Consider the following 24670-nt stretch of genomic DNA (forward strand, 5'->3'; position numbering starts at 1 on the left):
CTGCAGGTCCTGGAAGGTTCTGAGAGGGTCCTGGCAGGATTCTTGGGGCATCCTGGGCTCCTGCAGGTCCTGGCAGGTGCGCAGGGCTCCGGGCGGGTCCCTGAGGCCTCGCTGTCCCCTTTGTCCCCAGGACCCCCCTGCACTACGCGGCGGCCAACGGCAGCTACCAGTGCACGGTGACGCTGGTGACAGCCGGGGCCACCGTCAACGAGGCCGACGGCAAAGGCTGCACGGCCCTGCACTACGCGGCTGCCTCCGACACCTACCGCAGGTGAGGGCACCCGGGGACATCGGCACCAGCCCCAGGTGGCACTGGGGGGCATTGGCACCAGCCCCAGGTGGCACTGTGGGCATTGTCACCAGCCTGAGGTGGCACTGGGGGGCATTGGCACCAGCCCCATTGGCACTGGGGGCACTGTCACCAGCCCCAGGTGGCACTGGGGGGCATTGTCACCAGCCTGACATGGCACTGGGGGGCATTGTCACCAGCCTGAGGTGGCACTGGGGGGCATTGTCACCAGCCCCAGGTGGCACTGGGGGGCATTGTCACCAGCCTGACATGGCACTGGGGGGCACTGTCACCAGCCCCATTGGCACTGGGGGCATTGTCACCAGCCCCAGGTGGCACTGTGGGCATTGTCACCAGCCCCATTGGCACTGTGGGCATTGTCACCAGCCTGAGGTGGCACTGGGGGGCATTGGCACCAGCCCCAGGTGGCACTGGGGGGCATTGTCACCAGCCCCAGGTGGCACTGTGGGCATTGTCACCAGCCCCAGGTGGCACTGTGGGCATTGTCACCAGCCTGACATGGCACTGGGGGTATTGTCACTAGTCTGAGGTGGCACTGGGGGCATTGTCACCAGCCCCATTGGCACTGTGGGCATTGTCACCAGCCTGAGGTGGCACTGTGGGCATTGTCACCAGCCTGACATGGCACTGGGGGTATTGTCACTAGTCTGAGGTGGCACTGGGGGCACTGTCACCAGCCCCAGGTGGCACTGGGAGGACACCCTGGGGGCACCATAGGCACTGTCACCAGCCTGATGTGGCACTGCAAGAGCACCCTGGGGCACTGCAGACATTGGCACCAACCCCAGGTGGCACTGGGGGCACTGTCACCAGCCTGAGGTGGCACTGGGGCTACTGGGGTGTCCCCGTGGTCACTGTCACCCACCCGCAGTGGCAGTGGTGGCACTGGGTGTCCCCGTGGTCACTGTCACCCACCCGTGGTGTCCCCGGTACCATTGCAGAGCCGAGGCTCACTCAGGACCCAGCGAGGAGGAGCCCCTGAAGGAGTCGAGGCTGAAGGAGGCGTTCTTGTGAGTGCTGGGGAGGGACTGGGATTAACTGGGAATGGACTGGGATGGACTGGGGATGGACTGGGATTAACTGGGATTAATTGGGAATGGACTGGGAATGGACTGGGATTAACTGGGAACGGACTGGGAGGGACTGGGATAGACTGGGAATGGACTGGGATAGACTGGGATTGATTGGGAATGGACTGGGAACAGACTGGGATTAACTGGGATTTAACTGGGAATGAACTGGGATTAACTGGGAATGGACTGGGAATTTGCTGAAATTTACTGGGAATTCGATGGGATTTTACTGGGGATTTGCTGGGGATTTCCTGGGAATATTGCAGGGAATTTAATGGGAATTTACTGGGATTTTACTGGAATTTTACTGGGAATCTGCTGGGAATTTGCTAAAATTTACTTGGATTTTACTGGGAATATTGCTGGGAATTTGATGGCAATTTTGCTGGGATTTTTCTGGGATTTTACTGGGATTTTGCTGGCAATTTCCTGGGAATTTCCTGGGAATTTTGTGGGAATTTGCTGAGAATTTGCTGTGAATTTACTGGGAATTTACTGGGAATTTAATGGGAATTTAATGGGCATTTAATGGGAATTTTCTGGGAATATGCTAAAATTTACTGGGATTTTACTGGGAGTATTGCTAGGAATTTGATAGCAATTTTGCTGGGATTTTTTCTGGGAATTTTTCTGGGATTTTGCTGGGAATTCCTCTCTGCAGACCCTCAGGAGAGGAACCCCCCTGCTCCTATTCCAGCCCTAAACCCACCCCCCTCACTCCCAGCACCCTCTGTGAGATTCTGGGGCTTTCCCTACAGATTTTTTTTACCCTTTTCCTTAATTTTTTTGGGGTTTTTTTGCCTTTTTCCCAATTCCAGCTGTCTGGAATTCCTGCTGGACAACGGTGCTGACCCCTCCCTGCGGGACAAGCAGGGCTACACCGCCGTCCACTACGCGGCCGCCTACGGCAACCGGCAGAACCTCGAGCTGGTGAGGGCTGCAGGAGAGGGGAAATCAGCCCCAAAAATGGGGGGAAACACCCCCAGAAAATGGGGGAAAACACCACCAGAAAATGGGGGAAACACCACCAGAAATGGGGGAAAACACCACTAGAAAATGGGGGAAAACACCACCAGAAAATGGGGGGAAAACACCCGCAGAAAATGGGGAAAAACACCCCTAGAAATGGCGGAAAACACCCCCAGAAAATGGGGGATAACACCCCCAGAAAATGAGGAAAACACACCTAGGAAATGGGAGAAAACATCCCTAGAAAATGGGGGAAATCAGCCCCAAATATGGGGGAAAATACCCACAGAAAATGGGGGGAAACACCCCCAGAAAATGGGGGAAAACACCATCAGAAAATGGGGGAAAACACGCCCAGAAAATGGGGGAAACACGCCCAGAAAATGGGGGAAAATACACCCAGAAAATGGGGGAAAACAACCTCAGAAATGGGGGAAAACACCCCCAGAAAATGGGGGGAAACACGCCCAGAAAATGGGGAAAACTCCACCAGAAATGGGGGAAAACACCACTAGAAAATGGGGGAAACACCACCAGAAAATGGGGGAAAACACGCCAGAAATGGGGGAAAACACCCCCAGAAAATGGGGGGAAAACACCCGCAGAAAATGGGGAAAAAACACCCCTAGAAATGGCGGAAAACACCCCCAGAAAATGGGGGATAAAACCCCCAGAAAATGAGGAAAACACACCTAGGAAATGGGAGAAAACATCCCTAGAAAATGGGGGAAATCAGCCCCAAATATGGGGGAAAATACCCCCAGAAAATGGGGGGAAACACCCCCAGAAAATGGGGGAAAACACCATCAGAAAATGGGGGAAAACACGCCCAGAAAATGGGGGAAACACGCCCAGAAATGGGGGAAAACAGGCCCAGAAATGGGGGAAAACACCACCAGAAATTGGGGAAAACACCTCCAGAAAATGGGGGAAACACCACCAGAAAATGGGGGAAAACACCATCAGAAAATGGGGGAAAACACCCTCAGAAAATGGGGGGAAAACACCCCCAGAAAATGGGAGAAAACACCCCCAGAAAATGGGGAAAACACACCTAGGAAATGGGAGAAAACATCCCCAGAAAATGGGGAAAATCAGCCCCATTTCTGGGGGAAAACACCCCCAGAAATGGGGAAAAACTCCACCAGAAATGGGGGAAAACACCACCAGAAAATGGGGGATAACACCCCCAGAAATGGGGGATAACACCACCAGAAATTGGGGAAAACACCTCCAGAAAATGGGGAAAACCCCCCCAGAAATGGGGGATAACACCCCCAGAAAATGAGGAAAACACCCCCAGAAAATGGGGGATAAAACCCCCAGAAAATGGGGGAAAACACCACCAGAAAATGGGGGAAAACACCACCAGAAAATGGGGAAAAACACCCCTAGGAATGGCGGAAAACACCCCCAGAAAATGGGGGATAACACCCCCAGAAAATGAGGAAAACACACCTAGGAAATGGGAGAAAACATCCCCAGAAAATGGGGAAAATCAGCCCCAAAAATGGGGGAAAACACCCCCAGAAAATGGGGAAAACTCCACCAGAAATGGGGGAAAACACCACCAGAAAATGGGGGGAAAACACCCCCAGAAATGGGGGTAAACACCCCCAGAAAATGGGGGAAAACACCACCAGAAAATGGGGAAAACACCCCCAGAAAATGGGGAAAACTCCACCAGAAATGGGGGAAAACACCACCAGAAAATGGGGGAAAACACCACCAGAAAATGGGGGATAACACCTCCAGAAAATGAGGAAAACACACCTAGGAAATGGGAGAAAACATCCCTAGAAAATGGGGGAAATCAGCCCCAAAAATGGGGGAAAACACCACCAGAAAATGGGGGAAATCAGCCCCAAAAAATGGGGAAAACACACCTAGGAAATGGGGGAAAATCACCCCCAGAAAATGGGGAAAATCTCCCTGGGAAAGGGGGGAAATCGTCCAGGAAAAGGGGGAAATGATCCAGTAAATGGGGAAAATCATCTCCAGGAAAGGGGGAAATCCTCCCCAGGAAATGAGGGGAAATAATTCAGGAAATGGGGGAAAGTCATCCAGGAAAAAGGGGGGAAATCACCCCCAGAAATGGGGGAGAAATCAGCCAGGAAATGAGGGAAAATAATTTATAAAATAAGGGAAAATCACCCCCAGGAAGGGGGAAAATCATCCAGGAAAAGGGGGGAAATCTCCCTGGGTAAAGGGGGAAAATCCCAAGTGGGAAAGAGAAAAAAATCCCAACTAGGAAAGAAGGGAAAATGTGAGCTGGAGAGAAAATCTGAGCTGGAAAACTCAAAAATGAGAGAAAAGATGGGAATTCAAGTCAGGAAAAATGGGATTTTTTGAATAGCCCATCCCAAATTTTGGGGTTGTTTGGATTTTTTAGGGTTTTGGGGTCAGGATTTTTGGAGTTTTTGTGGTTGGGATTTTTGGAGGTTTTGGGGTTGAGGTTTTTGGACTTTTTGGGGTCAGGATTTTTTTTAATTATTGGGGTTTGGGGTTGGGATTTTTGGAGTTTCTGGGATTTTGCGGTTGGGATTTTTGGAGTTTCTGGGGTTTTGGGGTTGGGATTTTTGGAGTTTCTGGAGTTTTGGGGTTGGGATTTTTGGAGTTTCTGGAGTTTTGGGGTTGGGATTTTTGAAGTTTTTGGCTTTTAGGGTCAGGATTTTTAGAGTTTTTGGGGGTTTTACCCCTCCTGCAGCTCAGGGTGGGTGTGGGAAGCTCCGGGGTCAGTTCTGGATTTTGGGTTTTTTCCCTTGCAGCTCCTGGAAATGTCCTTTAACTGCCTGGAGGATGTGGAAAGCACCGTTCCAGTCAGCCCTTTGCACTTAGCTGTGAGTGCCTGCGGGTCCTGGAAGGGTTCTGGAGGGTCCTGGGAGGGTTCCTGAGGGGTTCTGAGCTCCTGCAGGTCCTGGAAGGGTTCTTAAAGTGTCCTGGAAGGGTTCTGGAAGGTCCTAGAAGGGTTCCTGAGGGGTTCTGGGCTCCTGCAGGTCCTTAAGTGGTTCTTAAAGTGTCCTGGAAGGGTTCTGGGGGGTCCTGGGAGGGTTCCTGAGGGGTTCTGGGCTCCTGCAGGTCCTGGAAGGGTTCCTAAAGTGTCCTGGAAGGGTTCTGGAGGGTCCTGGAAAGGTTCTGGAAGGGTTCCTGAGGGGTTCTGGGCTCCCACAGGTCCTGGAAGGGCTCCTGAAGTGTCCTGGAAAGGTTCTGAGGGTGTCCTGGGAGGGTTCTGGAAGGGTTCTGGAGGCTGTGCTGGGTCTTGGGAGGGTTCTGGAGGGTCCTGGAGGGGTCCTGGAAGGTTTCCCACAGTCTTGGGAGGGTCCTGGAAGGGTTCTGGAAGGGTTCTGGAAGGGTTCTTGGGGTGTTCTGGGTCCTGGAAGGGTTCTGGGGGAGACATTTCTGGTGGGGACTTTTCTGGGTGCTTAGGGGGTACTTTGGGAGACACTTACGGTGCATGAGGGGGACATTTCTGGGTACCTGAGGGACACTTTGGGTGCCTGAGGGACAGTTTTGGGTACCTGAGAGTCACTTTGGTGACCTGAGGGACACTTTGAGTACCTGAGGAGCACTCTAGGCAACACTTCCATCTGTCCCCTGTGTGTCCCACCTGTCCCCTGTGTGTGTGTGTGTCCCACCTGCCCCCTGTGTGTCCCACCTGTCCCCTGTGTGTGTGTCCCACCTGTCCCCTGTGTGTGTGTCCCACCTGCCCCCGTGTGTGTGTCCCACCTGCCCCCTGTGTGTGTCCCACCTGCCCCCCGTGTGTGTGTGTGTCCCACCTGCCCCCTGTGTGTCCCACCTGTCCCCTGTGTGTGTGTCCCACCTGTCCCCTGTGTGTGTGTCCCACCTGTCCCCTGTGTGTGTCCCACCTGCCCCCTGTGTGTCCCACCTGCCCCCTGTGTGTCCCACCTGTCCCCTGTGTGTGTGTCCCACCTGTCCCCTGGTGTGTCCCACCTGCCCCCTGTGTGTGTCCCACCTGCCCCCCGTGTGTCCCACCTGTCCCCTGTGTGTGTCCCACCTGCCCCCCGTGTGTCCCACCTGTCCCCTGTGTGTGTGTCCCACCTGTCCCCTGTGTGTGTGTCCCACCTGCCCTCTGTGTGTGTGTCCCACCTGTCCCCTGTGTGTCCCACCTGCCATATCCTGGCTGTGACCGCTGTCCCCTGTGTGTCCCACCTGCCCCCTGTGTGTGTGTCCCACCTGTCCCCTGTGTGTCCCACCTGCCATATCCTGGCCGTGACCGCTGTCCCCTGTCCCCAGGCCTACAATGGTCACTGTGAAGCCCTCAAGGCTCTGGCTGAGACGCTGGTGAACCTGGACGTGCGGGACCACAAGGGCCGCACCGCGCTCTACCTGGCCACGGAGCGCGGCGCCAGCGAGTGCGTGCAGGTGCTCACCAGCCACGGCGCCTCCGCCCTGGTCAAGGAGAGGAAGAGGAAGTGGACGCCTCTCCATGCTGCAGGTGGGCACCTGGGAGGGCTTCCTCAGGGCTTCTGGGCTCCTGCAGGTCCTGAAAGCATTCCCAAAGTGTCTTGGGAGGGTCCTGGAAGGGTCCTGGGAGGGGTTCCTCAGGGGTTCTGGGCTTCTGCATGTTCTGGAAGGGTTCCCAAAGTGACTTGGGAGGGTCCTAGGAGAGTTCTGGAAAGGTTCTGGGAGGTTCCTGAGGGGTTCTGGGCTCCTGCAGGTTCTGGAAAGGTTCTGGGAGAGGATCCTCAGAGGTTCTGGGCTCTTGCAGGTTCTGGAAGCGTTCCCAAAGTGACTTGGGAGGGTTCTGGAAGGGTTCTGGGAGGTTTCTGAGGGGTTCTGGGTTCCTGCAGGTTCTGGAAGGGTTCCAAAAGTGACTTGGAAAGGTCCTGGGAAGGTTCTTGGGGTGTCCTGGGAAGGTTCTTGGGCTGTCCTGGGTCCTGGGAGGGTTCCTCAGGGGTTCTGGGCTCTTGCAGGTTCTGGAAGGGTTCCCAAAGTGACTTGGGAGGGTCCTGGAAGGGTTCCCAACGTGTTCTGGGTCCTGGAAGGGATGGAGACAGGGCTTGGCAGAACCCAAAAACCCCGGGGGATGAGTTTCTTCTGGAGGGGTTGGGGGTTTTTGGGGTTTTGTTGTCTCTCTTTTCCTCATCCCATTTTCCTCCTGCCATTTTCCTCCTCCCTCTTTTTCTCATCCCTTTTCTTCTCATCTCTCTTTTCCTCCTCCCATTTTCCTCATCCCTTTTCCTCCTCCCTCTTTTCCTCTTCCCATTTTTCCTCATCCCTGTTTTCCTCATCCCTCTTGTTTCTCTTTCCCTCATCCCTTTTCCTCATCCCTCTTTACCTTGTCCCTCTTTTCCACCTCCCATTTTTCTCCTCCCATTTTTCCTCCTCCCATTTTTCCTCCTCCCCTTTTCCTCCTCCCATTTCCCCGTTCCTGTCCCCAGCTGCCAACGGGAACACGGATTCCCTGCACCTCCTGATCGACAGCGGCGAGCGGGCGGACATCACCGACGTCATGGACATCCACGGCCAGTGAGTGCCACCAGGGCCACCAGGGCCACCTGGGACAGGCAGGGAAACCTCCTGGAAGGTCCCGGCTTGAGATAAGGACCAGGAGAGATCCCTCAGCAACTCCAACGCGGCCAAAACGGGGCTGGAATTTGGGATATTGGTTGATTTAATTGGGTTTATCAGCGATGAAATCATGGTGGGATCATGAGAGGGGAAATGGTTCCAAAGGAGCTTCTCCTGACCCTTCCCAGCTCTTCTGCTCCTTCCTGAGGAATGGGAGCTGTGCTCAGTCCACCCCACGTCCTCTGCACAAAAACCTTCCATTTTTTCCATTTTTTCCTTTCCTTTCCTTTAAATATCTTATCCCAGAGGTGCCACCACCATCCTAAGTGTCCCTCAGCACCATTCCTGGTTGTCCTTCACCTCCATTTCTGTGTCCCTCACCACCATTCCCAATTGTCCCAACACTTCCAGGCTCTTCATGGGTTCGATGAATTCTCCATCCCAACCCCTCCAAGCTCTTGCTGGGCTCCCAGGCTCTTGGTGTTCTCCATGAATTCTCCATCCCAAACCCCTCCAAGCTCTTGGTGCTCTCCATGAATTCTCCATCCCTTTCCCCTCCGGGTTCTTGGTGGTCTCCATGAATTCTCCATCCCCACCATCCCAATCCCTCCAGACTCTTGCTGCTCTCCATGAATTCTGCATCCCTTTCCCCTCCATGTTCTTGCTGCTCTCCATGAATTCCCATCCCAAACCCCTCCAAGCTCTTGGTGCTCTCCATGAATTCCCCATCCCAACCCCTCCAAGCTCTTGGTGCTCTCCATGAATTCCCCATCCTGACCCCTCCATGTTCTCGCTGCTCTCCATGAATTCCCCATCCCAAACCCCTCCATGTTCTTGCTGATCTCCATGAATTCCCCATCCCAAACCCCTCCATGTTCTCGCTGCTTTCCATGAATTCCCCATCCCTTTCCCCTCCATGTTCTTGCTGCTCTCCATGAATTCCCATCCCAACCCCTCCATGTTCTCGCTGCTCTCCATGAATTCCCCACCTTTCCCCTTCCAGGACCCCTCTGATGCTGGCCATCATGAACGGCCACGTGGACTGTGTCCATCTCCTGCTGGACAAGGGCTCCACGGCCGACGCCGCCGACAAGAGGGGCCGGACCGCGCTGCACCGGGGGGTGAGTGGGGGTCCGGGGGGGCTCCTGATAGAGATGGATATAGATATTGATATTGATAGGTATTGATAGATGTATAGATATAGTTATATAGAGATAGAGATGTAGATATATAGATATAGAGATAGAGATAGATATTGATATTGATAGGTATTGATAGATATATAGATATAGTTAGATAGAGATGTAGATATATATAGATATAGAGATAGATATAGATATTGATATTGATAGGTATTGATAGATATATAGATACAGTTATATAGAGATATAGATATATAGAGACAGATACAGATATTGATATTGATATTGATATTGATATTGATATTGATATAGATATAGATATAGATACAGACATAGATACAGATATAGATATATAGATATTGATATAGAGATAGAGATAGATATAGATATAGATATAGATATAGATATAGATATAGATATAGATAAAGATATAGATAGGTATTGATAGAGATATAGATACAGTCATATAGAGATATAGATATTGATATAGATATAGATACAGATATAGATAGATGCAGATATAGATACAGATATACAGATATACAGATAGAGATATAGAGATATATAGATATTGATATTGATAGGTATTGATAGATATATAGATATAGTTATATAGATAGAGATATAGATATATAGATATAGATATAGATAGATACAGATATAGATACAGATATAGATATAGATAGATACAGATATAGATACAGATGAAGATATAGATATAGATAGATACAGATATAGATATACAGATAGAGATATAGAGATATCTAGATATCTATCTATATAGATATGTAGATATGTAGACATATAGATAGATATAGATATACAGATTGAGATATATATAGATAGAGATAGAGATATAGATAGATATCTCTGTATCTCTATATCTCTATCTATATAGATATGTAGATATATAGATATATATAGAGATAGATATAGATAGAGAGAGATAGATATAGATATACAGATATAGATATATATAGATAGAAATATATAGATATAGACATAACAAAATATAAAAAACAAAACCGGAGGCATCGCACTAGGCCAGCAGAGAATCCGAAAAATATAACGAGATATTAAAATATTCTCCAAATATTTAAAATCGTTTTAAAATAAAAAATAAATTAAATAAATAAATAAATATATGTATGTGATATATATATATATGTATGTATTTATATACATGTATGAAAAACTAAAGCCTGAATCTGGATGATATTAAAAAAATATTTTAGAAAAATATATATATATATATGTTTATAAAGCCCTAAAGGCTGAGGCAGCACAGAAAGCCCCATGAACCCCTCTCTGGGCTGTGTCCCCAGGCTGTCACTGGCTGTGAGGACTGCCTGGCTGCCCTGCTGGACCACGATGCCTTCGTCCTGTGCCGGGACTTCAAGGGCCGCACCCCGATCCACTTCGCCTCGGCCTGCGGGCACCTGGAGGTGCTGCGGACGCTGCTGCGGGCGGCGCTCTCCACCGACCCGCTGGACGCCGTGGTGGACTACAGCGGCTACTCGCCCATGCACTGGGCCTCCTACAGTGGTGAGGGCCTCAGCCACTCCAAAATCCAAATGGTCCTCCTCTCTTTTTGGGGTTTTTATGGGTTTTTCTCGTTTTTCGGGGTTTTTTTCTGGATTTTGGGGGGGTTTTTTGGGTCCATGGTGGACTACAGCAGCTACTCGCCCATGCACTGGGCCTCCTACAGTGGTGAGAGCCTGATCTACTCCAAAATCCAAATGGTCTTCCTGGTCTTGTGGAGTTTTGGGGTTTTTTATACTTTTGGGGAGATTTTCTGGGTTTTTGGGGTTTTTTTTTCAGGATTTTGGGGTCCATGGTGGACTACAGCGGCTACTCACCCATGCACTGGGCCTCCTACAGTGGTGAGGGCCTCAGCCACTCCAAAATCCAAATGGTCCTCCTCTCTTTTTGGGGTTTTTATGGGTTTTTCTCGTTTTTCGGGGGTTTTTTGGGGGGTTTTTTGGGGTCCATGGTGGACTACAGCGGCTACTCGCCCATGCACTGGGCCTCCTACAGTGGTGAGGGCCTCATCCACCCCAAAATCCAAATGGTCCTCCTCTCTTTTTGGGGTTTTTTTTGGGTTTTTCTCGTTTTTCGGGGTTTTTTTCTGGATTTTGGGGGGGTTTTTTGGGTCCATGGTGGACTACAGCAGCTACTCGCCCATGCACTGGGCCTCCTACAGTGGTGAGAGCCTGATCTACTCCAAAATCCAAATGGTCTTCCTGGTCTTGTGGAGTTTTGGGGTTTTTTATACTTTTGGGGAGATTTTCTGGGTTTTTGGGGTTTTTTTTCAGGATTTTGGGGTCCATGGTGGACTACAGCGGCTACTCGCCCATGCACTGGGCCTCCTACAGTGGTGAGGGCCTCATCCACTCCAAAATCCAAATGGTCCTCCTCTCTTTTTGGGGGTTCTTTTTGGGTTTTTCTCGTTTTTCGGGATTTTTTTCGGGGCTTTTTGGGTCCATGGTGGACTGCAGTGGCTACTCGCCCATGCACTGGGCCTCCTACAGTGGTGAGGGCCTCATCCACCCCAAAATCCAAATGGTCTTCCTGGTCTTGTGGGTTTGGGGCTTTTTCCGGTTTTTTCTGGGTTTTTTTTTCCTGATTTTGGGGGGTATTTTTCAGTTCGTGGACTACAGCGGCTACTCGCCCATGCACTGGGCCTCCTACAGTGGTGAGGGCCTCATCCACTCTAAAATCCAAATGGTCTTCCTCTCTTTTTGGGGGTTCTTTTTGGGTTTTTCTCATTTTTCGGGGGTTTTTTCTGGACTACAGCAGCTACTCACCCATGCACTGGGCCTCCTACAGTGGTGAGGGCCTCATCCACTCTAAAATCCAAATGGTCTTCCTCTCTTTTTGGGGGTTCTTTTTGGGTTTTTCTCATTTTTCGGGGGTTTTTTCTGGACTACAGCAGCTACTCACCCATGCACTGGGCCTCCTACAGTGGTGAGGGCCTCATCCACCCCAAAATCCAAATGGTCTTCCTCTCTTTTTGGGTTCTTTTTGGGTTTTTCTCGTTTTTTGGGGTTTGCTTCTGGACTACAGCAGCCACTCACCCATGCACTGGGCCTCCTACAGTGGTGAGAGCCTGTCCTACCTCCTCCTTTGAGACAAATCCATTTCTTCTGGAGCTCCCTTGGTTCAGCTCAGGAAGGGATGGGGAGGAATTTGGGTTCCTCCAGGAGAGGTTCAGGATGGACATGAGGAGGAATTTCCTCCTGGAAAAGGTGGTCAGGCTTTGGAAGTGCCTGGAGAACAGGAGGCTCAGAGGGGAATTTCCACCCCAAAACTCCAGGGTCAGAATCTGCTCCCAGGAACAGCAGGAGGAGAAGGAACAGCCCCAAATTCCTCCAGGAGAGAGTCAGGATGGACATCAGGAGGAGATTTCCTCCTGGAAAAGGTGGTCAGGCCTTGGAACTGCCTGGAGGGAAGGAGGCTCAGGGGGCAATTTCCACCCCAAAACTCCCTGATGGGACAACAGGGTCAGGATCTGCTCCCATGAACACAAAGTGGAGAAGGAACAGCCCCAAATTCCTCCAGGAGAGGTTCAGGAACAGCTCCAGATTCCCTCAGGGCAGGGTCAGGGTGGACATCAGGAGGAATAAAAGGTGGTCAGGCTTTGGAACTGCTTGGAGAAAAGAAGTTCAGGGGGGAAATTTCACCCCAAAACTCCCTGATGAGTGGGGAGCCAGGGTGGGATCAGGATCTGATCCCAGGGAACAGCAGGAGGAGAAGGAACAGCCCCAAATTCCTCCAGGAGAGCGTCAGGGTGCACATGAGGAGGAATAAAAGATGGTCAGGCTTTGGAACTGCCTGGAGAACAGGAGGCTCAGAGGGCAATTTCCACCCCAAAACTCCCTGATGGGACAACAGGGTCAGGATCTGCTCCCATGAACACAAAGTGGAGAAGGAACAGCCCCAGATTCCTCCAGGAGAGGGTCAGGGTGGACATGAGGAGGAATAAAAGGTGGTCAGGCTTTGGAGCTGCCTGGAGAACAGGAGGCTCGGGGGGAATTTCCACCCCAAAACTCCCTGAAGGGAGAGTGGAGCCGGGTGGGATCAAAATCTGCTCCCAGGGGACACCAGAACGAGAGGAAATGGCCCCAAGTTCCTCCAGAAGAAGTTCAGGGTGGACATCAGGAGGAATGAAAGGTGGTCAGGCTTTGGAGCTGCCCAGGGACGTTTGGTGTCCCCATCCCTGAGGTGACCAGAGAAGGACTGGACGTGGCACTCAGGGTTTGGGGTCACTCCCAGTTAGGATTGGATGATCTGGGGGGGATTTTCCAGGATTTTGGGATTTTTGGGATTTTTGGGATTTTGGGAAAAGCTGCTCCAGCTGCTGTTGCTGTCTCCTCAGGGCACGAAGATTGTCTTGAATTGTTACTTGAACACAACCCGTTTGCATACCTAGAAGGAAACCCCTTTACTCCATTGCACTGTGCAGTGTAAGTGACACCCCAAAATAATTCTGGGCTTTGGGGCCTGAAAAGGGAATTTTACCCCAAAATAATTCTGGGGTTGGAGCCCCTGGGATGGGCTGAAAGGGGAATTTTACCCCCAAATAATTCCAATAATTCCAGGCCTTGGAGCACCTGGGATGGGCTGAAAGGAGAATTTTACCCCAAAATAATTCTGGGCTTTGGAGCCCCTGAAACGGGCTGAAAAAGGGAATTTTAGACCAAAAATAATTCCAATTATTTCAGATTGTGGAGCCCCCAAAAGGGGAATTTTACTCCCAAAATAATTCAAATAATTCCAGGCCTTGGAGCACCTGGGATGGACTGAAAGGGGAATTTTACCCCAAAAATAATTCTGGGCTTTGGGGTCCCTGAAATGGGCTGAAAAGGGGAATTTTAGACCAAAAATAATTCAAATAATTCCAGGCCTTGGAGCCCCCAAAAGGGGAATTTTACTCCCCAAAATAATTCAAATAATTCCGGGCCTTGGAGCCCCCAAAAGGGGAATTTTACCCCAAATATCTCCAAGCCTTTGAACCTCTGGGATGGGCTGAAAGGGGAATTTTACCTAAAAATAATTCCAATAATTCCAGGCCTTGGAGCACCTGGGATGGGCTGAAAGAGGAATTTTACCCCATAAATAATTCCAATAATTCCAGGCCTTGGAGCCCCTAAAAGGGGAATTTCACCCCAAATATCTCCAGGCCTTGGAGCCCCTGAAAGGGGAATTTTACCTAAAAATAAAAGCCCCCAAAAAAGGGGAGTTTTACCCCAAATATCTGCCCAGCCCTTCCTTGACCTCCCTTCTCCTCCCATTCTCAGAATTAACAACCAGGACGGCACTGCTGAAATGCTGGTGGAAGCATTGGGTGCCAAGATTGTTAATAGCAGAGATGCCAAAGGAAGGTGAGCATTAAATTGTGTAATTTAATTATTAATTAATTAATTAATTCGTTAATAACGCTAATATATTAAATTTACTTTTAAAATATTAATAATATTAATTATTTAATTATTATGATAAGGCTTGTGTAGTTATTAGAAATATTTTAATTATTTATTATTTATTTATTAGGAATTTTAATGTCTTAATTTCTTAGATCTACTCTCTTAATATTAACTTAATATTAACTTATTAACTCTCTTAATATTAACTTTATATTAACTTATGTATTTGATTATTTAATTATTATTATAAGGATTGTGTATTTATGAAAAGAGCCCAGCAGGGCTACACCCAAGATGGACTCAGAGTCACAAGTTTTGGACCCAATTTTAAATTTATATATAATATAATATAATATAATATAATATAATATAATATAATATAATATAATATAATATAATATAATATAATATAATATAACATATATCTATAATAAGTAGGTAAATAAATTAATCTATTATAACTCTATATAATATAAATATCTCTTATACATTTACTTATTTGTTATTTATTCTACTTATTGATAATAAGTATAATATTTTTTTAAATTTATTTATGCTTTTCAAGCCCTGAGGCTGTAGGTGGTGCCTTGGGAGGCTCCTGGAACAGAGCCAGAGAGAATTAACAGATTAAATTTTGTATTTATTAAAAGGATTCACTTTAGGCAGTGTAAGATCCTGGCCAAGGGCTACAGTATGAATAATATGAAATTTAAAATAGAAATATTATGAAAATATAAAAGCTAAATCTTTAAGAATCTCCCTACTGAGAAAATGTGAAATGTATGAAATTTTAAAAAATAAACTAAACTAAACTAAACTAAAGTAAAATAAAATAAAATAAAATAAAATGAAGAGGATTTTAAAAGGATTAAATAAAAATATGAATATTATGAAAATACGAACTCAAAAAGTAGGAATATTATGAAATTATGAAAGCTAAATCTTTAAGAATCTCCCTACTGAGAAAATATGAAACGTATGAAATTTAAAAAAATAAAATAAAATAAAATAAAATGAAGAGGATTTTAAAAGGATTAAATAAAACTATGAATATTATGAAAATACAAACTCAAAATTAGGAATATTATGAAAATATAAAAGCTAAATCTTTAAGTATCTCCCTACTGAGAAAATATGAAACGTATGAAATTTTAAAAAATAAACTAAACTAAACTAAACTAAACTAAACTAAAGTAAAATAAAATGAAATGAAATAAAATAAAATAAAATAAAATAAAATAAAATAAAATAAAATAAAATAAAATGAAATAAAATGAAATAAAATAATAAATAAAACCATGAGTATTAAAAAATATTAAATAAAAATATGAACGTTATGAAAATATGAACTCAAAAAATTGGAATTTTATGAAAATTTCAAAGCTAAATCTTTAAGCATCACCACCCCCACCCAGATTTATCCCCCCTGTCCTGGCCTGGCCCTGAGTGGATTTTGGTGGATTTTGCCCCCCAGGACCCCCCTTCACGCTGCTGCCTTCGCAGACAACGTCCGTGGTTTACAGCTGCTGCTGCGCCACCAGGCCCAGGTGGACTCGGCCGACAAAATGGGCAGGACCCCCCTGATGGTGGCATCGGAGAACGGGCACACGGCGGCACTGGGTGGGTACAGAACGGGCACTGGGTGGGTACAGAACGGGCACACGGCGGCACTGGGTGGGCACAGAACGGGCACTGGGTGGGTACAGAACGGGCACTGGGTGGGCACAGAACGGGCACACGGCAGCACTGGGTGGGTACTGAGGGTGGCATCAGAGAACGGGCACACGGCGGCACTGGGTGGGTACAGAACGGGCACTGGGTGGGCACAGAACGGGCACTGGGTGGGTACAGAACGGGCACTGGGTGGGCACAGAACGGGCACACGGCGGCACTGGGTGGGTACAGAACGGGCACACGGCGGCACTGGGTGGGTACTGAGGGTGGCATCAGAGAACGGGCACACGGCGGCACTGGGTGGGTACAGAACGGGCACACGGCGGCACTGGGTGGGTACTGAGGGTGGCATCAGAGAACGGGCACACGGCGGCACTGGGTGGGTACAGAACGGGCACTGGGTGGGCACTGATGGTGGCATCAGAGAACGGGCACACGGTGGCACTGGGTGGGTACTGATGGCGGCACTGGGCGGGTACAGAATGGGCACACGGTGGCACTGGGTGGGTACTGAGGGTGGCATCAGAGAACGGGCACACGGTGGCACTGGGTGGGTACTGATGGTGGCATCAGAGAACGGGCACATGGTGGCACTGGGTGGGTACCGATGGTGGCATGGGGTGGGTACAGAACGGGCACACGGCGGCACTGGGTGGGTACAGAACGGGCACTGGGTGGGTACAGAACGGGCACACGGCGGCACTGGGTGGGTACAGAACGGGCACTGGGTGGGTACAGAACGGGCACTGGGTGGGTACAGAATGGGCACACGGCGGCACTGGGTGGGTACTGAGGGTGGCATCAGAGAACGGGCACACGGCGGCACTGGGTGGGTACAGAACGGGCACTGGGTGGGTACAGAACGGGCACACGGTGGCACTGGGTGGGTACAGAACGGGCACACGGCGGCACTGGGTGGGTACAGAACAGGCACTGGGTGGGTACAGAACGGGCACACGGCGGCACTGGGTGGGTACTGATGGCGGCACTGGGTGGTACAGAATGGGCACACGGTGGCACTGGGTGGGTACAGAACAGGCACACGGCAGCACTGGGTGGGTACTGAGGGTGGCATCAGAGAACGGGCACACGGCGGCACTGGGTGGGTACAGAACGGGCGCTGGGTGGGTACAGAACGGGCACACGGCGGCACTGGGTGGGTACTGATGGTGGCATCAGAGAACGGGCACACGGCGGCACTGGGTGGGTACTGATGGTGGCATTGGAGAACGGGCACATGGTGGCACTGGGTGGGTACCGATGGTGGCATGGGGTGGGTACAGAATGGGCACACGGTGGCACTGGGTGGGTACCGATGGTGGCATGGGGTGGGTACAGAATGGGCACACGGTGGCACTGGGTGGGTACAGAACGGGCACTGGGTGGGTACAGAACGGGCACTGGGTGGGTACAGAATGGGCACACGGTGGCACTGGGTGGGTACAGAACGGGCACTGGGTGGGTACAGAACGGGCACACGGCGGCACTGGGTGGGTACTGAGGGTGGCACTGGGTGGATACTGAGGATGGCATCATCAGAGAATGGGCACATGGTGGCACTGGGTGGGTACAGAACGGGCACTGGGTGGGTACAGAACGGGCACACGGCAGCACTGGGTGGGTACCGATGGTGGCACTGGGTGGGTACTGAGGGTGGCACTGGGTGGGTACAGAATGGGCACATGGTGGCACTGGGTGGGTACCGATGGCGGCACTGGGTGGGTACTGAGGGGTTTGGGATTCTGCTGCTGGCCAGGGAGTGAAGCTCTTGGGATGAGAGTTCATGCTCAGACTCAGCTGTTTATTATACTGCAATAGTTCATATTCACACTCAGCTGTTTATTATACTGCAATAGTTCACATTCACACTCAGCTGTTTATTATTTATCTGTGTTAGAATATTTCACATTCAGACTTAGGTGTTTATTATATCTGTGTTAAATATTTCACATTCAGACTCAGCTGTTTATTATGTCCATGTTCGGATAGTTCACATTCACACTCAGCTGTTTCTTATTTATCTATGTCAGATATTTCATGTTCAGACTCAGCTGTTTGTTGCTTCTTATCTATATTACAATAGTTCACATTCAGACTCAGCTGGTTTTTATTTATGTTAAAATATTTCATGTTCAGACTCAGCTGTTTATTATTTCTTACCTGTGTTAGGATAGTTCTCACTCAGACTCAGCTGTTTATCATTTCTTATCTATATTACCATAGTTCCCATTCAGATTCAGCTGTTTATTATTTAGCTATATTTGATATTTCCCATTCAAATCAGCTGTTTATTATATCCTTGTTAGATAGTTCATGTTCAGACTCAGCTGTTTATTATTTCTTACCTGTGTTTAGAATATTTCACATTCAGACACAAATATTTCTTTTTTCTTGTCCATCTTCCATATTTCACATTCAGACTCAGGTGTTTGTTATATCTATGTTACAATAGCTCATATTCAGACTCAGCTGTTTATTATTTATCTGTATTACAATATTTCATATTCAGACTCAGATATTTATCATTTCTTACCTGTGTTATGCTACTTCCCATTCAGATCCAGCTGTTTATTATTTCTTATCCATGTTACAATCTCACAGCAGCTAAAACCTGAGTCACCACACCATGAATCTCACAAGTACAGCCTAAAGCAGCACAAAATCTGAAAAATAAATATATAAAATATAGAAAATATAAAAAATACAAAAATATTAAAAATATTAAATATATATATATATAAAAACCTGAGTCACCACACCATGAATCTCACAAGTACAGCCTAAAGCAGCACAAAATCTGAAAAATAAATATAGAAAATATAGAAAATATAAAAAAAAAATATAAAAACCCAAGGCATCAGGGTGCTGCTCCTCCCAGAGCTGTCCCCTCTCCTGGCAGGCATTGGGGACATTTTTTGCCTCTTCCTCACCAGTTCTCCTCCTCCTCCTCCTCCTCCTTGCAGAGTTCCTGCTGTTCCAAGCAAAAGCAAATATTACTGTGCTGGATGTCAACAAGAACACAGCTCTTCACCTGGCCTGCAGCAAGGTGGGACATGGGGCTGGCCTGGGTGGCACCTCTGGGACACCTGGGTGTCCTCCTGGGCCATGGTGGCCACCAGAGCCTTGTGGTCACTTTGTCCAACTCATGGTGGTCACTTTGTCCATTCCATGATGGTCACTCCCAACCCCTGGTGGCACCCAGAGCCTTGTGGTCACTTTGTCCAACCCGTGGTGGTCACTTTGTCCATTCCATGATGGTCACTCCCAACCCATGGTGGCACCCAGAGGTTTGTGGTCACTTTGTCCAACCCGTGGTGGTCACTTTGTCCAAGCCATGGTGGCACCCAGAGGTTTGTGGTCACTTTGTCCAAGCCATGGTGGCACCCAGAGGCTTGTGGTCACTTTGTCCAACCCATGGTGGTCACTTTGTCCATCCCATGGTGGCACCCAGAGCCTTGTGGTCACTTTGTCCAACCCGTGGTGGTCACTTTGTCCAAGCCATGGTGGCACCCAGAGGTTTGTGGTCACTTTGTCCATCCCATGGTGGCACCCAGAGCCTTGTGGTCACTTTGTCCATGGCAGAGGGGTGGGAATGAGGTGATTTTTGTGGTCACTTCCAACCCCAAACCACTCCATGGTGGCACCCAGAGCCTTGTGGTCACTTTGTCCAACCCATGGTGGTCACTTTGTCCATCCCATGGTGGCACCCAGAGCCTTGTGGTCACTTTGTCCATCCCATGGTGGCACCCAGAGCCTTATGGTCACTCTGTCCACGCCGAGGAGGGGAAGGTGGAGCTCCAGCAGGTGCCAGGGTGACCTGGGGGAGCAGGACAGGTTCAGGGGATGGTTCTCCTACCCTGAATGTCCCTCTGTCCCCAGGGCCATGAAAAGTGTGCCTTGTTGATCCTGGGGGAAACCCAAGACCTTGGCCTTATCAATGCAAGTAACAGTGCTCTGCAGATGTGAGTGTTTGCACAGCTGGGAATGGGGGAACTGGGAGAACTGGGAGAACTGGGAATGGGGGGAAATGGGGAATGGGGGGAAACTGGGAATGAGGGGAATGGGGCAACTGGGGAATGGGGGGAACTGGGAATTGTGTGAACAGGTGAGCCCGCCCTTGAACCCACTCAAAAGTGTTGGCACGGGGGGTTCTGTGGGGTTTTGGGGTGGGATTTTGTGGTGGGATTTAGGGTGGGATTTAGGGGCGGGATTTAGGGGTAGGATTTTGGGGTGGTATTTAGGGTGGATTTTGGGGTGGTATTTAGGGGCTGTAACGATATTTTCCCCCTCGCCAGGCCCCTGCACATCGCGGCGCGGAACGGCCTGGCCTCGGTGGTGCAGGCCCTGCTCAGCCGCGGGGCCACCGTGCTGGCTGTGGATGAAGAAGGTGAGTGTGAGTGTGAGCGTGAGTGTGAGTGTGAGTGTGTGTGTGCACCCCGGGGCTCCTGTGGGGCTGCAGCAGCCCTGGGGAGCGCCCAGAGCCCGGGGAGGGCTCAGCCACAGCCCCCCAGAGCACCCTGCCTCACCCCATCCCCCACAACCCCACAGCCCCACCACCCCACAATCCCACACCACATCCCCCAGAGGGACGAGATGGAATTCAAGATCCCTCCCCACCCAAACCATTCCATGATTCCTGTGCTTTGCTCTGGTGTCCCCTGCCCACACCAGCAGGACCAAGGACCTTTCAGACCCCTCCCAACCCACCTCACACCCCACTCCAAAACCCCGTGTCCCCACACCCCATTCCACAACCCCACAACCCATCCCACGACCTCACACCCCCAGAACCCCACACTCCATCCCACAACCCCGAGTCCCCAAACTCCATCCCTCAATCCCACACCCTCAGAACTCCACACTCCATCCCATGACCTCACATCCCACAATCCCCTAATCCCACACCCTCAGAACCCCATCCTACAACCCCACACCCCGCTCACCCTTCACAGCTCCCTGGTTCCCTCAGGTCACACCCCAGCCCTGGCGTGTGCCCCCAACAAGGACATTGCCGACTGCCTGGCACTGATCCTCTCCACCATGAAACCTTTCAGAACCCCACACCCCACATCCCCACAACCCCACAATCCCCCAGTCCTACACCCCATTCCATGACTCCACACTCCCAGAACCCCACGCCTCACCCTCACACCGCTCACCCCTCATGGCTCCCTGTGTCCCTAGGGTCACACCCCATCCCACCAACCCCATCCTACAACCCCACAGCCCCACAACCCCCGGAATTCCACACCCCATCCCTCACCCCACAGCCCCACACTCCAGGACCCCACACTTTGCTCACCCCTCACAGTTCCCTGGTTCCCTCAGGTCACACCCCAGCCCTGGCGTGCGCCCCTAACAAGGACGTTGCCGACTGCCTGGCACTGATCCTCTCCACCATGAAGCCTTTCCCGCCCAAGGACGCGCTCGGCTCCTTCAGCCTCAGCCTCCTCACGAACTGCGGCATCGCGGCCAAGGCGGCGGCGGCAGCGGCCTGCGGGGCCCTCCCGGTGCCGGTGCCGGCCTGCGGGGCCCTGCCGGTGCCGACCTGCGGGGCCCTCCCGGTGCCGGCCCGCGGGGCCCTCCCGGTGCCGGTGCCGGCGTGCGGGGCCCTCCCGAACGGCTCCTCCTGCCCCTACTCCAAGGAACGCCACAGCGCCATCGGCCTGGACGGCTGCTACTCGGAGTGACCTCCTCCTCCTCCTCCTCCTCCTCCTCCTCCCTCCCCCGGCCACGGGTGACCTGATATCTTTATTCTATTTATTTAGAAATTCTATAAATATAGGGCACTTTAAAGGAGAACAAGACCGGGCGGGCCCAGCGTGGGGCGGGTGGGGGTGAGGGTGGGTGGGGAGGGTGAGGCCGAGAGTTCGGGGTTTGTGTGGATCCAGTGGGGTCAGAGCGATGCCAGGCTCGTTCTCTGTGCCCAGCCTGGATGGCAGGAGGTGGAAGGGCAGGATTTGGGCTGCCAGGAGGTGGAAGGGGCAGGATTTGGGCTGGCACATCCCCAGTCCCATCCCCTGTGCCCTCCCTGGATAGCAGGGGCTGGAGGGGCAGGATTTGGGCTGGCACATCCCCTGTGCCCTCCCAACCTTCCTTGTCTGGCAGGATTTGGGCTGGCACATCCCCAGTCCCATTCCCTGTGCCCAACCTGGATGGGCAGGGGTTGGCAGGGCAGGATTTGGGCTGGCACATCCCCAGTCCCATTCCCTGTGCCCAGCCTGGATGGCAGGAGGTGGAGGGGCAGGATTTGGGCTGGCACATCCCCAGTCCCATTCCCTGTGCCCAGCCTGGATGGGCAGGGGTTGGCAGGGCAGGATTTGGGCTGGCACATTCCTGGTACCCTCCCAAGCCTCCCTGGCTGGCAGGATTTGGGCTGGCACATTCCTGGCATGGAAGGAGCAGGGTTTGGCCTGGCAGGAGCTGGAAGGGGCAGGATTTGGGCTGGCACATTCCTGGTACCTTCCCAAGCCTCCCTGGCTGGCAGGATTTGGGCTGGCACATTCCTGGCATGGAAGGAGCAGGGTTTGGGCTGCCAGGAGCTGGAAGGGGCAGAATTTGAGCTGGCACATTCCTGGTACCTTCCCAAGCCTCCCTGGCTGGCAGGATTTGGGCTGGCACATCTCCCATGCCCTTTCTGACTGGGCAGGAGCTGGAAGGGGCAGAATTTGGGCTGGCACATTTCTGGGGTGGAAAAAGCAGGATTTGGGCTGGCACAAGGCAGGTTCTGTTGGATTTTTCCCTTCGGGTTTGATGGGAGCCATTTCCTCCCCAGTGCTTTTGTTTCCTTCCCAGGGTTTTTGTTTCCCTCCTGGCATCTTTGTTTCATTCCTGCTGTTTCATTCCTGCTGTTTTATGTTTCATTCCCAATGTTTTTGTTTCCTTCCCAGGGTTTTTGTTTCACTCACAACATTTTTGTTTCATTCCCAGTGTTACTGTTTAATTCCCAGGGCTTTTGTTTCATTCCCGGCGTTTCCTTCCCAATATTTTTGTTTCACTCCCAACATTTCCTTCCCAAAGTTTTTGTTTCATTCCCAGAGTTTTGTTTCCTTCCCAACATTTTTTGTTTCATTCCCAATGTTCCATTCCCAATGTTTCATTCCCGATCTTTCTGTTTCCCTCCCAACATTTTTATTTCCCTTCCCAGAATTTTTGCTCCCTTCCCAATGGAACAAAATTCCATTTTGCTTTTCATTTTCACCCCCAGCATTTCCCTCCAGGAATTTCCTCCCATTTCCACCCCCTCCATGTGCTCAGCTGGGATCAACAACAAACCCGAACTCTTGGGCCAGGGCGGGAATTTGGGAATTATTTGGGGATTTGGGGATTTATGTCCAGCCAGGGTGGGAAAATCTCCCCTCTCCTCTCCTCGTGCCCCCCCCCCAAAACAAAAACACTTGAAAAAACCCAAATCTACTGTACCTGGCACACTAAAAACCCTTTGGCAGCTCATTTTAGGGAAAATAAAACGGGTGCCCCACTGGAGCCTCCTCCCCACACCAGGCACTTTAGGGATTCTGTTGGTTTTTCATTTTTTTAGGGTTTTTTTCCCCGTTTTTTACCAATTTCTCACCTCTTAAAAATCGCTTTTTTTTTTTTTCCCCCTTGGTTTGTGTGGCCATTTTCCATGAGAGAGTCAGTGTTGGTTGCTTGCTTGGTTGATTTTTTTTTTTTTTCTTTAAAAAAAGAGAATTATTTATAAAAAAACGAGCATTTACCTTTAAAAAAAACCAACAAAAACCATTTTAAAAAAAATTCTAATTCAACATTTTAGCCTTTCCTAAGGAAACAAATGCACTTGCAAGTCCTTTTTCACAACCCTGTGTTGATTTTTTTGGGTTTTTTTTTTGTTTTTTGCAGCATCCTGGCAGATTTTGTGGACGTGAATGGGATCTTTGTTTGTTTTGGGGTTTTTTTTTCTCATTTTTCATTTGAATTTTCTTTTTTCTTTTGCAAATCCTGGTTATGCTGCAGGTTCGAAGAATTTTGCACTGTTGGGGTTTTTTTTTTTTTTAATTTTAATTTTTCCTTCTGAATTACTGTAACAACATCAAAAAAAAAAACCAACAAAACCCAATTTTCCCTCCTTCCCACGAGTCTGTTCAAGCCAAAGAGGGGATGCAGAGAGGAAGGAGCAGCGAAATTCCAGGAATTTCAGGAATTTGGGGAATTTCAGGAATCTCCAAGCTCCTCACCCCATAGCAAAAAGGGCATTTCTAGAACCAAAATCCCAATTTTTTTTTTTTTTTTGTTACTTTTCCTTCCCTTTTTCAACCATTTGGAGATGAAGGTTTGGGGAGGGGATCCCCTGGCACTGCTCTTTTATTTTTATTTCTGTTTTATTTTTGAACCAAAGCCAAACTTTTTCAAACCAAATATGAAGTTTTCAGTCTTGGCCTTTGGGTGAAAAGCACATTTTTCCTTCAGGGCTCCCCCATCCCCAAGCACTCAACAAAATCCACCCTGGGGGAGCCCCAGGCACTTGAGAGGGGCAGGATTTGAGGAATTTTCCCTTTTTTTTGGGATAAAAACCCCTCCCTGCTC

At 49.9% G+C, this 24670-nt stretch overlaps 1 protein-coding gene across 1 annotated transcript in view; it reads left to right on the top strand.

Moving 5' to 3' along the window:
• Positions 1–21939, top strand: part of LOC118697300 (serine/threonine-protein phosphatase 6 regulatory ankyrin repeat subunit C) — a 35599-nt gene extending 13660 nt beyond the window's left edge. The window contains exons 14-28 of the mRNA XM_054517706.1: positions 131–271; positions 1252–1320; positions 2202–2313; positions 5121–5192; positions 6607–6808; positions 7755–7842; positions 8888–9005; positions 10352–10571; positions 13405–13492; positions 14327–14410; positions 15927–16072; positions 19090–19172; positions 20006–20088; positions 20422–20513; positions 21455–21939. Coding sequence (XP_054373681.1) covers positions 131–271; positions 1252–1320; positions 2202–2313; positions 5121–5192; positions 6607–6808; positions 7755–7842; positions 8888–9005; positions 10352–10571; positions 13405–13492; positions 14327–14410; positions 15927–16072; positions 19090–19172; positions 20006–20088; positions 20422–20513; positions 21455–21816 — 1960 coding nt within the window. The 3' untranslated portion in view covers positions 21817–21939. The remainder of the gene's footprint in view (positions 1–130; positions 272–1251; positions 1321–2201; positions 2314–5120; positions 5193–6606; positions 6809–7754; positions 7843–8887; positions 9006–10351; positions 10572–13404; positions 13493–14326; positions 14411–15926; positions 16073–19089; positions 19173–20005; positions 20089–20421; positions 20514–21454) is intronic.
• The last annotated feature ends 2731 nt before the right edge of the window (positions 21940–24670 follow it).

Source organism: Molothrus ater, chromosome 30 (assembly GCF_012460135.2).
Source record: "Molothrus ater isolate BHLD 08-10-18 breed brown headed cowbird chromosome 30, BPBGC_Mater_1.1, whole genome shotgun sequence".
Lineage (NCBI taxonomy): Eukaryota > Metazoa > Chordata > Aves > Passeriformes > Icteridae > Molothrus > Molothrus ater.